This window comes from Schistocerca serialis, chromosome 4 (assembly GCF_023864345.2).
Source record: "Schistocerca serialis cubense isolate TAMUIC-IGC-003099 chromosome 4, iqSchSeri2.2, whole genome shotgun sequence".
Taxonomy (NCBI): domain Eukaryota; kingdom Metazoa; phylum Arthropoda; class Insecta; order Orthoptera; family Acrididae; genus Schistocerca; species Schistocerca serialis.
Genome location: NC_064641.1, coordinates 784676701 through 784692616, shown reverse-complemented (window position 1 = coordinate 784692616; position 15916 = coordinate 784676701). Strand labels below are relative to the sequence as shown.

At 39.6% G+C, this 15916-nt stretch overlaps 2 protein-coding genes across 2 annotated transcripts in view; one reads left to right on the top strand and one right to left on the bottom strand.

The window, feature by feature from the left end:
- LOC126473363 (2-iminobutanoate/2-iminopropanoate deaminase-like) overlaps positions 1-3490 on the top strand; it is a 29024-nt gene extending 25534 nt beyond the window's left edge. The window contains exon 5 of the mRNA XM_050100370.1: positions 3356-3490. Within this exon, the coding sequence (XP_049956327.1) occupies positions 3356-3415 (60 nt within the window). The 3' untranslated portion in view covers positions 3416-3490. The remainder of the gene's footprint in view (positions 1-3355) is intronic.
- Positions 3491-3561: 71 nt separating this feature from the next.
- The window catches only part of LOC126473362 (uncharacterized protein PF3D7_1120000-like), a 282557-nt gene continuing 270202 nt past the window's right edge, over positions 3562-15916 (bottom strand). The window contains exon 3 of the mRNA XM_050100369.1: positions 3562-4574. Within this exon, the coding sequence (XP_049956326.1) occupies positions 3835-4574 (740 nt within the window). The 3' untranslated portion in view covers positions 3562-3834. The remainder of the gene's footprint in view (positions 4575-15916) is intronic.

Below are 15916 nucleotides of genomic sequence, written 5' to 3'. Positions count from 1 at the left end.
ATCCTATGAATTTGTCATGATTTTTCTTTAGTCTTGCTTCCATTATCAACCGCAACATCAGAATTGCCTCTCTCATGCCTTTACCTTTTCTAAACCCAAACTGATCATCATCTAGCACATTTTCAATGTTCTTTTTCGTTCTTCTGTATATTATTCTTGTCAGCAACTTGGATGCATGAGCTGTTAAGCTGATTGTGCAATAATTCTCACACTTGTCAGTTCTTGCAGTCTTCAGAATTGTGTGGATGATATTTTTCGAAAATTCAGATTGTATGTCGGCAGACTAATACATTCTACACACAGACTTGAATAGTCATTTTGTTAACACTTCCCCAAATTATTTTAGAAATTCTGATGGAATGTTATCTATCCCTTCTGCCTTATTTGATCTTAAGTCCTCCAAAGCTCTTTTAAATTCTGATTCTAATTCTGGATCCCCTATCTCTTCTAAATCGACTCCTGTATCCTCTTCTATCACATCATACAAGTCTTCCCACTCATGGAGGCTTTCAATGTATTCTTTCCACCTATCCACTCTTTCCTCTGCATTTAGCAGTGGAATTCCCACTGCACTCTTAATGCTACCACACTTACTGTTAATGTCACCGGAGATTGTTTTGACTTTCCTGTATGCTGAATGTGTCCTCCTGACAATCATTTCTTTTTTGATTTCTTCACATTTTTCCTGCAGGCATTTCATCTTAGCTTCCCTTCATTTGCTATTTATTTCATTCCTCAGCGACTTGTATTTCTGTATTCCTGAGTTTCCCCAGAACATTTTTGTACGTCCTCCTTTCATTGATCAAATGAAGTGTTTCTTCTGTTACCCATGGTTTCTTCACAGTTACCTTCTTTGTACCTATGTTTTTCTTTCCAACTTCTGTGATGGCTCTTTTTCAAGACATCTGGTCCTCTTCAACTGTACTGCCTACTGAGCTATTTCTTATTGCTGTATCTGTAGCCTTAGAGAACTTCAATTGTATCTCGTCATTCCTTAGTACTTCGGTATCCCATTTCTTTGCGTATTGATTCTTCCTGACTAATGTCTTAAACTTCAGCCTACTCTTCATCACTACTATTTTGTGATCTGCGTCTATATCTGCTCCTGGGTATGCCTTACAATCCAGTATCCGATTTCAGAATCTCTGCCTGACCATGACGTAATCTAATTGAAATCTTCCCGTATCACCTGGCCTTTTTCAAGTATACCTCCCCCTCTTGTGATTCTTGAACAGAGTATTCAGTATAACTAGCTGAAATTTGTTACAGAACTCAATTAGCCTTTCTCCTCACTCATTCCCTGTCCCAAGCCCATATTCTACTGTAACCTTTTCTTCTACCCCTTCTCCTACAACTGCATTCCAGTCCCCCATGACTATTAGATTTTTATCCCCCTTTACATACTGCATTACCCTTTCAATATCCTCATACACTTTGTCTCTTCATCTTCAGCTTGCGACGTCAGCATATATACCTGAACTAACATCGTCAGTGATGATTTGCTGTCTGATAAGAACAACCCTGTCACTGAACCCCCTTTACATACTGCATTACCCTTTCAATATCCTCATACACTTTGTCTCTTCATCTTCAGCTTGCAATGTCTGCATATATACCTGAACTAACATCATCAGTGATGATTTGCTGTCTGATAAGAACAACCCTGTCACTGAACTGTTCACACTAACAAACTCTCTGCCCTACCTTCCTACACATAATGAATCCTACTCCCATTATACGATTTGCTGCTGCTGTTGATGATATTACCCTATCCTCATCTGACCAGAAATCCTTGTCTTCTTTCCACTTCACTTCGCTGTCCCCTACTATATCTAGATTGAGCCTCTGCATTTCCCTTTTCAGATTTTTCTAGTTTCCCTACCACGTTCAAGCTTCTGATATTCCATGCTCCAGCTCATAGAGTATTATCCTTTTGTTGATTATTCATCTCTTAGTTTCCTCATTCTGTTGTCATACGCATTTTTTCTTATGTCTATATGAGCACAATTAGTTCTGATATCGCTCCATGTTAATATAGTACAGAAAAATAAGTAATCAACTGGTTATCAAACATATGGAGGATATTGGAAGCATATGAAGGCTGAAAATAACTTCTGCTATCAACTGGTATCAGGTTTGCACAGACTCACTCTTTCTCTCTAGGGTTCTTCATCTGGAGAAAGAGAGATGAATGGTTGTGGGGGAAATGAGAGTTATTCCAATACTGTGCAGAATGTCACATGCTAAATCATAGTCCAATAGTCACATGGCAGTGTGAGCTAGACATTTGCAATGAAATGCAAGTGAGTCAAGATTTTTAGCTAAGTTGCGTCAACCACAATTTTGTTGGCAGCTTCTTGTAAATGCTCATTTCATTCTGTCCTACTGATTTTTCTGCCTGGTCCATCAGTACTAAAGTAATAAATGTTATAAGTGGTATTGTTCTGTAAATTACAAACTAAAGTGCTGTTTTCTCACTGCAACTGTCTTAATGAAGTGTGTGCATTTAGTACATATCAAACTTTTTCATGATCAGACACCATTATGCTGTTACAAATCTATAAGCTAACAGTCACGCATGTAATTTAACTTTTGTTGATGTTGCGAAATTAGAACAAACACTTCACTGTCAGCAGAGGTTACATCTTGACTGTGTAAATAATTATAAGTAAAACAGTACATGAATAGATGTGTGTAAATGAAAGATTTTGCTTACATTTTTTATTTTCGCAACACTGTTGCTTAAAAAACTGCAGTACTTCAGTACCTTCTTTTTCATCAAAACTCACTACATTTATAATTACTAATTAAGATCTTCAAATAATTACTTATTAAATACTGCATCGGAACTACATGTAAGTAATATAATCTTGGAAACAATATTAGCACTGTGTCAAGGAAAAGTGCATGGTAAGCCTAGTCTGGGATTAAAAATGAATTATGCACTTCAAACACTGCAGAGAGATTGATTCATATTGAAGTTACAGTTATAGGTGTAAAGTACAAGTTATATCACTGAATTATAAAATTACTTAGGCAACATTACCTTTGTTTGAGACTAACTTACTAAAAAAATGAATGATCATACAGTTTTAATTGCAACTACTAATGAATATTTTCAGTGATGATCTCCTAAAAGGTATTTGGTAATTTCAATTATTTTTTATTCAAAAAAGTATTCAAAAGATTATGTATGATCAGTGTTATGAACGACGACTTATATCTTGGTAGAATCAATACATTTTATGAAAATCAGTGTGTATACAGGACTAGTCATTAGTAGCAAATATTTTGTGTGTATGCCAATTTTTGTACACAAGTTAACTATTAATGCCATTTTTATGCACTGTTCCAGGGTTTAAAAGTGGAGATTGATGCAATTGCAGTGATAGGAGAAGTCCAGACCATTCAGTGATTAACTTAATGTTAATAATTTTTGTACAATAAATGAAATAAAGATTTTTTTAATTTTCTTTTTATATAAAAACAATCTTATCAGATTATTTCTCATTGGTTAGTGTATTCTGTGTGTTTGTGTGTGCATGTGCTCCTACACTGCAGCAGGAGTGTGGAATAATGGAGAAAGTTGAGGGTGCTGTTGGATTAAGTATTTCTAAACTTATAGTAACAGTCAACACCATTTTTACACATAAACTGTAATATAACTTCTTTTACTGTGTCCTGCACAACCATATTTTGCATCTTGTATGTCCATTTGGTTTTTTACAAGAATATTTTCAAAATAGCACATTAATTTTACAAAATATCATATATTTTCTGTTCTGTATTCATTAAACCATTCAACACACACACAAACCAAAAATTCTGTCACAATTATGCACTTGGATTAGTCTTCTCATCACTTTCATTAGTTACTGGACTACCATTTCCAGATTTTTCAGCATCTTCAGTAACATTCTTGTCCAAATCAGGAGTGGCATGTTTACTTCGGCTTTCCTTTGCATCTTCTGTTTCATGCTTCTCGTCAATTTCGTTTTCAGCTGTGGATGCTGCTGACACGACCATATTTTCATGCATGGATCCCTCTTCTTTCACCATCTTTTCAGTTGCCTCCATTTCTTCAATAGCTCGCAATTCTTCATCAACCATATCAATATCAGCTTTATCTATTGACATATGTAGGTTTTCAGCAGCAGTCCCAATTTCTGTCGTTATCTCTTCAACTTCAGAACTGGCTCTGTTGACTGAATGTTCCAATTCAGTGTTAACCTTTTCACTTATGTTCTGAAATTCTGCACCTGCCTTCTCTGTTACATTTTCCACCTCTTCACTGGTTTTCTCTACAGTGTCATGCACTTTGTCAGTAACCTGTTCACTGACATTCTCCAGTTCATTTCCAACCTTTGTAGTAACATTCTTAAGAGCATCATCTCCTACTTTTGTCAGGTCTTCCCCATCTTCTTTCTTGATTGGTATAAAATTTTCAACCTTCTCCTTCACCTGTTCTGTGACTGCTTTTACTTTCTCTTCTACTTGCTCTTTTACTTCTACTGCCTTAGTTTCAACAGTTTCAGCAACAGCTTCAGCTTTGTGTTTTGCTGCCTCACCGACATCTGAAATGAATAATACAGTGGTATTAGTACACCAGCATATTTCATATCCAAAGAATTTGATCCAGCAAAGAAAATCAATCTCTCTCTCTCTCTCTCTCTCTCTCTCTCTCTCTCTCTCTCTCTCTCTCTCTCTCATAGAAACAGATGTATGTATGTGTTCCACATGTCCTAGACCACTGACCCAATTTCACCCAAAATAGGTACACACATCCTCGACTGTCAGGCAACAATTGCTATTGCTGTTAGCATAAGGACCACCTACCCACCATAGTTCAGGAGATATGATGTCATAAATAATGAGATGACTGCATTATGCATAACATTTAAATTTTTTACTTCTTCGCTATTATCTCTATTGTCAACGTATTTTGCAGACAGTATCTACATACACAGCTGAATGTGCCTGCTCAAATATATTCCTGTACAACACATAGATAAAGAGATACTCCTTACTCTGACAGATCTCCCATTTTACTTCAAGAGACTGCAGTTTCCATTGAGACTTACACTTGCTATTACAATTAACAAGTCACAGGGGTTGTCTGGTAAATACTGTCGAGTGGATTTGACATTTCAAGTTTTTATCATGGACAGCTTTATGTTGCTTGCTCACCCAAAAATTTATACCTCATAGTTCCTGGATATATAACTAGAAATGTTTTTTATAATCAAGTTCTTAGTTGAATAAACATTACAAAGAATTTTTATTTTGCATACTATGTTTCTTAATTTGAATACTGCACTTAAACATTTGTTCATTATGCATACTTCTTTAGATGAATGTTTCATAATTTCAAAGCTATTTTCATGAATATATGGAAATGAATTTTTTGATATTAAACTACAAAAACAGTTCATTTTTTTGTTTTCATTTCTAATAGAAAAGTTGAAGATGTGGTCTATAAATCCTCTCCAATCCTCTGGTGCTGCTATTATTATCAACTGAGAGGAAGCCATTTAGTAAACAGTACTAATACAGTCCAGTACAGTAATCACTTTGAGGCTGATTTGCAAAAATATTATGAATATGTCCAACTTGCCCCAATTTGTGTATTGGTCTGCACTGCACTGTCTGTCTCCTAAAGCCATGCAGCTGCACTGCTGTATTTCTGGTTATTCCTTGTGTGTGTCTATCCCTTTTAACAAATACTATTACTCCAAATATCATACTAGACTAATTTGGGTTCAAACTAACAAATGCACTCTTAAAATTACACTTTAAAATTTTTTTTGTTTACGATAAGAAATAAAGCAATGTTCTCTGTTTGCATTGTGAAACACATGAAGAAGTGCATTTGGTCAGACTGACAAAATTGTATGTATCTACTGAAACACAAGAGAATATGTGCCTGACAACTGCTGCAAAACTGATGAAAAAGGAACTGTGATAAAATGTCATTGCCTAGATTAATTACAGTAAGTAAAAGCATATGTGAAAAAAGAACTTGACAAATTGAGCAAAAGAGTCAGAATGAGAGAGCTGCAGATTCACCAACAGACAAAACACAGCTGGAGATGGAAAAATCAATGAATAGCAGGATGACAGATCATAACAAAAAGAAACAAGAATGATATAAAACAAAATGAATATGTCAACAGACATAAAACTGAGACAGAAAGCCAATGTTGCTGAGATAACTCAAGGAAAACATAATCAAAAACAATTACAGAAAAATCTCCTGGGTAATACACACACCAAAAAAAAGTTTTCCATCACCTCGGTTCTGGAACCTGTACAGAAAACCACACATTGCATCTTGTACCACCATACAGCAAGACCTTCAGAGGTGGTGGTCCAGATTGCTGTACACACCGGTACCTCTAATACTCAGTAGCACATCCTCTTGCATTGATGCATGTCTGTATTCATTGTGGCATACTATCCACAAGTTCATCAAAGCACTGTTGGTCCAGATTATCCCACTCTTCAACAGCGATTTGGCACAGATCCCTCAGAGTGGTTGATGGGTCACGTCATCCATAAACAGCGCTTTTCAATCTATCACAGGCATGTTCAATAGGGTTCATGTCTGGAGAACATGCTGGCGACTCTAGTCAAGCGATGTCATTATCCTGAAGGAAGTCATTCACAAGATGTGCATGATGGGGGCGCGAATTGTCGTACATGAAGATGAATCCCTCGCCAATATGCTGCCGATATGGTTGTACTATCGATCAGAGGATGGCATTCAAATATCATACAGCTGTTACGGCACCTCCCATGACCACTAACAGCATATGTCAGCCCCGCATAATGCCACCCCAAAACATCAGGGAACCTCCACCTTGCTGCACTCGCTGGACTATGCGTGTAAGGCGTTCGGTCTGACTGGGTTGCCTCCAAACTCGTCTCCAACGATTGTCTGGTAGAAGGCATGTGCGACACTCATCAGTGAAGAGAACATGGTGCCAATCCTGAGTGGTTCATTTGGCATGTTGTTGGGCTCAACTGTACCGCGCTGCATGGTGTTGTGGTTGCAAAGATGGATCTCACCATGAACGTCAGTAGTGGAGCTGGGCATCATGCAGCCTATTGCACACAGTTTGAGCCATAACACGAAAAGCATTATTCAATGTGGTGACATTGCTGTCAGGGTTCCTCCAGCCATGATCAGTAGGTAGTGATCATCAACTGCAGTAGTAGCACTTGGGCGGACTAAGCGAGGCATGTCAGCAACAGTTCCTGTCTCTCTCTGTATCTCGTCCATGTCTAGACAACATTGCTTTGGTTAACTCCCTGACGCCTGAACACTTCCCTTGTTGAGAGCCCTTCCTGGCACAAAGTAACAATGCAGACACGGTTGAACCGCAGTATTGACCATCTAGGCATGATTGAACTACAGACAACACAAGCCCTGTACCTCCTTTCTGGGGGAATGACTGGATCTGATCAGCTTTCGGACCCCCTCCGACTAACGCACTGTTCATGCATGGTTGTTTACATTTTTTGGGTGGGTTTAGTGACATCTCTGAACAGTCAAAGGGACTGTGTCTGTGATACAATATCCACAGTCAATGCCTATCTTCAGGAGTTATCGGAACCGGGGTGATGCCAAACTTTTTTTGATGTGTGTATGAGAAGGTTAAAGATGAAATCAAGAAGCAAATTTAGGATGCTACCAAAGCAAGGGAAGAATATCAGAAGTAATATAATTGGAAATGGCAACATTTGTAGACCATGTACTGAGAACTACATGAATGGAGTGACTAGAAGGCCACAGAAGACAATGGGCAGAAAGAGTAAAAAATAGAAGAACTCAACAATGATTAGGCAGATATGACATTAAAGGAGAAGGAGATTTGAGACATAGGGAAATAATTATGTAGTTGTTGGCATATCAGTGACAGGAGATGAATACAGAAGAAATGTACTCATTAATGAGTGAGTCATGAAAAAAGAATACTAAACATCTGAGAAAAATGGTATGATAGAAAGAGGGAAAGAATGAAGAAATTTCTGTAAGAAGAGAAAAACCCAAATTATACAGTGGTCTTCTGCAGTCCTATAGAGACCTTGGTCAAGGACAATAATTAGAATTAAAAGTGTCAGTCACAATGTTTAGAAAGAATGCAGTGCAAGAATAATGGAAGAAATGCATGAAATAGATGCTAGAGTTGAAAAATTTAACTATGTTACAAATACATTTGCAAACAATGGATATTGATTCTAAAGACAACAAATTTTGTGTTGAAGGTCTTCTGAAGAACTGAAACTTCATTATTATAGCAAAAATTTCCACTCTCTTATATAAAAAGCAAACAATAATATATTCAAAGAAAGAGATTCAAAGCGCAAAAATGTAACGATATTTTCTTTCAGATAATGGGCAATACGACCACATTTTAGTGAGTTTGAGACTTTCACCCATTTTTGGTTAGTTTAAAACCATTACATATTTATTGCTGATTTGTCATCTACTTTTTAGTACCTATAGCAGCTGTCTTTCATCCCGCAGTCTGTGGCTGGTTATTCTAGTATTATGCACATATTATAACACCTTTACGTTCTTCAGTCTCTATACTGTTAGCACTTAAATAATCAGCTACTGATAGTAGCATGAAATACAATTGCAGCATTAAAACAAATGACAAGAGATAACTGTATTAAGCTAACTGAAGACGACTTCAAGTTCAAAATTTGTCTTTGCATAGATAAAGTTTAAGTTATGTCTGGTTCTTCTATTTGTTCAAGTGAGCACAGTAAGCTTATGCATTATGAAATGATAAATGAAAACAACATCCCAGATTAGATCAGTTTGCTGGGCAGGAACTATTACAGCAATGACAATACATTTTAAAAAAATATGATAAGTTTAATGTGCTCTTCACAACAGTGACAGAAAATTCAGGATCTAGAGCAAACAATTGAGTTACTAAGTTCTAAGGAACCATACATTTGAGCACATAAACATTAAAGAAATTGCAAAATAATTAAATTGTTGTGAAGCAGTAATTTATATGACTTTGGATAGCATTTATAATAGAAATCTAAATTATTGAGCTGACTAATGGTTCTCCATGGAATGTTGTCTTTGTAATCATTCCACAACTCAGTTCACATTTCCTCACAAGTTGCAACGTACAGTAAGTGTAGTAACATTCATCTTTAAAAATTAAGGTAAACAGATTACCTATGGATACAGATTCAGTTCACTCCATCCAGTCTTTTCAAAATTTTATGGGGAGAGTGTTCTAGTAAAATACGACCCCCTTTTCTGAGTAGATAAGTTTAATTATGTATCAGGTTTGGTTTCAGGACTACAGAGGAAAATCCATATATCATTTTAGTAATGAAATTCTGGTTGATATGCATTATAAAAATGAGCCACTTGACTGTTTTGTGAGCTCTTCAAGATCTTCAATGATCTTGTGAAAGTCTACAGTTGTTGTCTGCTACCTCCACAAAAAGAAGCTACTCAGTATCAGTGATCAGTACCAAGAATTTAAAATATTTACAGTGCTGTGCACAGATGCGTGCTTCATCTTATGGCTGTATTCTTTGCTGATGACCATCATATTCAACATTTGTGAATATGATCTTTATTGCCACGGTACACAGACTATTGACACAAGGAGAAGTTGTGGATGAAAAATATGGGAATTATAAACATATTGTTACTGGCAACACTTTTAAAATTCTACATTTTAAATATTTTCTCTTATTTTTGGGCTATGTGGAAGCCCATGTACAGACAGAAATGGAAAATGGTACACCATCACTTCTTTACACATCACCACCAAACTGATATACTCCAATATTTTCATGTCTGTGGTATAAGTTGACAGCAATTCTAACCTTATGCAAGTGTATTTTCAGCAGGGAAAAAAGCCTTAACTTCAGATGAGGAATGGGTGCATCTAATGTTACTGGAACTTTCTACATGGAGTTCCCGACACAGTATTCCCAGAGAACATGTGCATACAACTTATCACTATATTTTGGACTCTGAGAAAGTTCAAATGGTTGGCATGAGGAACACTGAAGTAACAAACAGATAAATTGCACAGACACTTGGCTGTAGTGCAACAACTGCAAATGAGTGGTTATGAGATGGATTCAGGACAACAGATGAATAGGCACCAGTCTTTCCAGAAAGACTACACCACCAGAAGAAGGCGGAAGTTAGAGGCTGTGTCTCCACAAACTGTTAGCAACAGATTACTGGAAACTGGGTTGATACCATTGCTGTAGATCATTTATCACTGACACCATACCACAGACAACAGATACTTGCACTGTGCAGAACCTAGTCAACTGGGGCAGTGAATGACATTCTGTAATGTTCAGTGATGAGGTTTGCATCTGTTTGCAATTGTCACATTGATGACAGTGTGTATATTGTTGACCTGTGGAAAGATCACAGGAAGCACCTCTCCAACTCTTGGAATCATGGTGAGGGAGCTATTGTATATAGCAACAAGACTGGTGTGGAAGTTGATGAAAGGAAGTTGAATGCTTGCCAGAATGTGGCGAGAATGGTAAACCCTATTGTCATACCTTTCATGAATTGGGTACCAAATGGCATATTCCAGCAGGATGAACCAAGACCCCACACTGCAGTTCACAGCATAAATGTGAGGAATGTATGGACCCTTGGTGATCTGTCTGATCCTCCGATTTTTCACCACTTGGGAATTTATTGCTAACAATATTAGCTTATTCCCAAGAATAAACAGCTTTCACTCAGTTAATACTCGGCAGAAATCAAACCTGCATTTGGATTAGACTTCCTTAAGTTTTGTGTAGAAAGGTGTGAAGTATGCTGCTGCATCCATTTTCAATAAGCCACCACTCAAATTCAAGAATCACAGCAGTGATCCACGCACTTTCAAGTTGTAACTGAAGCGTTCCCTCGTGGGTCACTCCTTCTATTCTGCTGAGGAGTTCCTTGAAAAATTAAGCTGATTCCTGTTGTATTATTGATCACATTTACTTAAGCTTATGAACTGATTTTTTTGTGTTTATAAGCATTTATTTTTATCTGTTATTACTTTTATGTTGTAATTTCATGTGCTGGCACGTTCCATAATCTTGGAGATTTGCTCCACAATTTGGTCCTACAGAGGTTGACGTATAAATAAAATAAAATAAAAATGACTGTGGACCTGATGGGGAGACACACTTACATACAAACACCAGCGAGCAGTCTTCATGAATTGGCACTACATGTGTTTAGGCATGACAATAAATTCATCAAGATGACATTCAGAGGCTATTTGCATTGATACTACAATGAATACTACACTGTATTCTTTCCCACGGTGTTCATGGCACATAACAGTACTGACACACTTTTCACATACTGAAGGACCTTCAGTTTCATACCGTCTCCCGTAATCGGTATGCCTGAGCCTTCTAACCCCATAACGATGGGTGCATATTTTTCGGGGAGTCCTGCTAGCAAGAATGTGCCTACCCATTCATCTGCAATCTCTAACGCAATGTTCCTTAGTCATTTTGAAGTGAATATTATGTTGTTGACATACTCGCCAATGTTCTTGCAGTCATCCAGTCGAATGGCTATAAGTTCATGGAACATTCTGACGTTACTTGTAGGGCCACCCGATTTATATGCGCTCCGTGACTTGTCCCAAACTTCTTTTTCCGTCACTGCTTTCTCCGAGCGCACATAGTTCATTGGACCAATAAAAAATATCAACTTTGATCTTGCCTTCTGGTCCTTATTTGAATAATTTTGCTCAGTGAGTTTTGTACCATTCACTACGTTTCATAAATCATCCAAGTGTTATTATGCTTCCACAGCAAATTTCCATGTAGCGTTAGTTCTTGTTACCTACAAGTCTCTATTTGCGATATTTCTGCCGCACTCATTTTCACAATTACTTTTACTGGTAGTAAAGATAGTATTGAACTACGCCACAATCGGCTCGCCCCAATAGCTTGCACTGCACACTTCCAGGTTTATTTCGATGATATTTTCTTCTTTACGTCAGGATACTTATTGCGAATGCATTCACTGGTGCCTGGACCCATAACCTGTTGGAATTAGTGCATTGAAGGAAGTAATTCTGAACACAAAAAGTGAAGGAATAAGGCAAGCTATATTTTAACACTCATAATTACACAGAATAGCACATTTCAGTACGTAGTTAAGGTAATGCCACAGAGTATGCAAAGCACGGTCATAGAGATCTATTACACCCCGTGCAGTACACTTTGCCGCACACGAAGGCGCATATGAAATACACACATCAAAAAAAGTTTTGCATCACCCCAGTTTCCAGAAATCCTGAAGATTTACTTATTTGTCCATGGATCATTTCTTATAATGATATTGGACACTTCATTTTTACATAAATCTTGCATATACATAGCTAGTTACAAAAAGGTAGTACATATACATATATTTTATAGAATATTCACAGAAAATGTCATTAAAGTACATTACAAAAAATTTATACATACACTCTATTTAATTTTTTATTCCAAGATATTCTTTTACACTGTAGGGGCCGATATTGATCAGATGTCTTTTTAATTTTCTTAAAAGAGACATACCTTCTACCATCTTTATACATTGGGGTAAACTGTTGTACAGTATGCGCCCAGCATTTACAGGTTCTTTGTCTGTTAATTTTAGCCTGCTTCCTTCTGTATGATAGTCATTTTTTATTCTTGTATTATGTTGGTGATATTCACAGTTTAGCAATGCAGTGCAGCTAGTTTTTAAGTAGATAATTGTTTCATATATATATATATATATATATATATATATATATATATATATATATATATATATATATATATATATATATACACTCCTGGAAATGGAAAAAAGAACACATTGACACCGGTGTGTCAGACCCACCATACTTGCTCCGGACACTGCGAGAGGGCTGTACAAGCAATGATCACACGCACGGCACAGCGGACACACCAGGAACTGCGGTGTTGGCCGTCGAATAGCGCTAGCTGCGCAGCATTTGTGCACCACCGCCGTCAGTGTCAGCCAGTTTGCCGTGGCATACGGAGCTCCATCGCAGTCTTTAACACTGGTAGCATGCCGCGACAGTGTGGACGTGAACCGTATGTGCAGTTGACGGACTTTGAGCGAGGGCGTATAGTGGGCATGCGGGAGGCCGGGTGGACGTACCGCCGAATTGCTCAACACGTGGGGCGAGAGGTCTCCACAGTACATCGATGTTGTCGCCAGTGGTCGGCGGAAGGTGCACGTGCCCGTCGACCTGGGACCGGACCGCAGCGACGCACGGATGCACGCCAAGACCGTAGGATCCTACACAGTGCTGTAGGGGACCGCACCGCCACTTCCCAGCAAATTAGGGACACTGTTGCTCCTGGGGTATCGGCGAGGACCATTCGCAACCGTCTCCATGAAGCTGGGCTACGGTCCCGCACACCGTTAGGCCGTCTTCCGCTCACGCCCCAACATCGTGCAGCCCGCCTCCAGTGGTGTCGCGACAGGCATGAATGGAGGGACGAATGGAGACGTTTCGTCTTCAGCGATGAGAGTCGCTTCTGCCTTGGTGCCAATGATGGTCGTATGCGTGTTTGGCGCCGTGCAGGGGGCGCCACAATCAGGACTGCATACGACCGAGGCACACAGGGCCAACACCCGGCATCATGGTGTGGGGAGCGATCTCCTACACTGGCCGTACACCACTGGTGATCGTCGAGGGGACACTGAATAGTGCACGGTACATCCAAACCATCATCGAACCCATCGTTCTACCATTCCTAGACCGGCAAGGGAACTTGCTGTTCCAACAGGACAATGCACGTCCGCATGTATCCCGTGCCACCCAACGTGCTCTAGAAGGTGTAAGTCAACTACCCTGGCCAGCAAGATCTCCGGATCTGTCCCCCATTGAGCATGTTTGGGACTGGATGAAGCGTCGTCTCACGCGGTCTGCATGTCCAGCACGAACGCTGGTCCAACTGAGGCGCCAGGTGGAAATGGCATGGCAAGCCGTTCCGCAGGACTACATCCAGCATCTCTACGATCGTCTCCATGGGAGAATAGCAGCCTGCATTGCTGCGAAAGGTGGATATACACTGTACTAGTGCCGACATTGTGCATGCTCTGTTGCCTGTGTCTATGTGCCTGTGGTTCTGTCAGTGTGATCATGTGATGTATCTGACCCCAGGAATGTGTCAATAAAGTTTCCCCTTCCTGGGACAATGAATTCACGGTGTTCTTATTTCAATGTCCAGGAATGTATATAGGGTGTTTCAAAAATGACCGGTATATTTGAAACGGCAATAAAAACTAAACGAGCAGCGATAGAAATACACCGTTTGTTGCTATATGCTTGGCACAACAGTACATTTTCAGGCGGACAAACTTTCGAAATTACAGTAGTTACAATTTTCAACAACAGATGGCGCTGCAAGTGATGTGAAAGATATAGAAGACAACGCAGTCTGTGGGTGCGCCATTCTGTACGTCATCTTTCTGCTGTAAGCGTGTGCTGTTCACAATGTGCAAGTGTGCTGTAGACAACATGGTTTATTCCTTAGAACAGAGGATTTTTCTGGTGTTGGAATTCCACCGGCTAGAACACAGTGTTGTTGCAACAAGACGAAGTTTTCAACGGAGGTTTAATGTAACCAAAGGACCGAAAAGTGATACAATAAAGGATCTGTTTGAAAAATTTCAACGGACTGGGAACGTGACGGATGAACGTGCTGGAAAGGTAGGGTGACCGCGTACAGCAACCACAGAGGGCAACGCGCAGCTAGTGCAGCAGGTGATCCAACAGCGGCCTCAGGTTTCCGTTCGCCGTGTTGCAGCTGCGGTCCAAATGACGCCAACGTCCACGTATCGTCTCATGCGCCAGAGTTTACACCTCTATCCATACAAAATTCAAACACGGCAACCCCTCAGCGCCGCTACCATTGCTGGACGAGAGACATTACGATATAGTGCACAGGATTGATGACGGCGATATGCATGTGGGCAGCATTTGGTTTACTGACGAAGCTTATTTTTACCTGGACGGCTTCGTCAATAAACAGAACTGGCGCATATGGGGAACCGAAAAGCCCCATGTTGCAGTCCCATCGTCCCTGCATCCTCAAAAAGTACTGGTCTGGGCCGCCATTTCGTCCAAAGGAATCATTGGCCCACTTTTTCAGATCCGAAATGATTACTGCATCACGCTATCTGGACATTCTTCGTGAATTTGTGGCGGTACAAACTGCCTTAGACGACACTGCGAACACCTCGTGGTTTATGCAAGATGGTGCCTGGCCACATCGCACGGCCGACGTCTTTAATTTCCTGAATGAATATTTCGATGATCGTGTGATTGCTTTGGGCTATCCGAAACATACAGGAGGCAGCGTGGATTGGCCTCCCTATTCGCCAGACATGAACCCCTGTGACTTCTTTCTGTGGGGACACTTGAAAGATCAGGTGTACCGCCAGAAACCAGAAACAATTGAACAGCTGAAGCAGTACATCTCATCTGCATGTGAAGCCATTCCGCCAGACACGTTGTCAAAGGTTTCGGGTAATTTCATTCAGAGACTACGCCATATTATTGCTACGCATGGTGGATATGTGGAAAATATCGTACTATAGAGTTTCCCAGACCGCAGCGCCATCTGTTGTTGAAAATTGTAAATACTGTAATTTCGAAAGTTTGTCTGCCTGAAAATGTACTGTTGTCCCAAGCATATTGCAACAAACGGTGTATTTCTATCGCTGCTCGTTTAGTTTTTATTGCCGTTTCAAATATACCGGTCATTTTTTTAAACACCCTGTTTACACCTTCCCTACCCTCTGGCTCCTACCCTTGTAACCGCCCCCGGTGTAAAACCTGTCCCATGCACCCTCCCACCACCACCTACTCCAGTC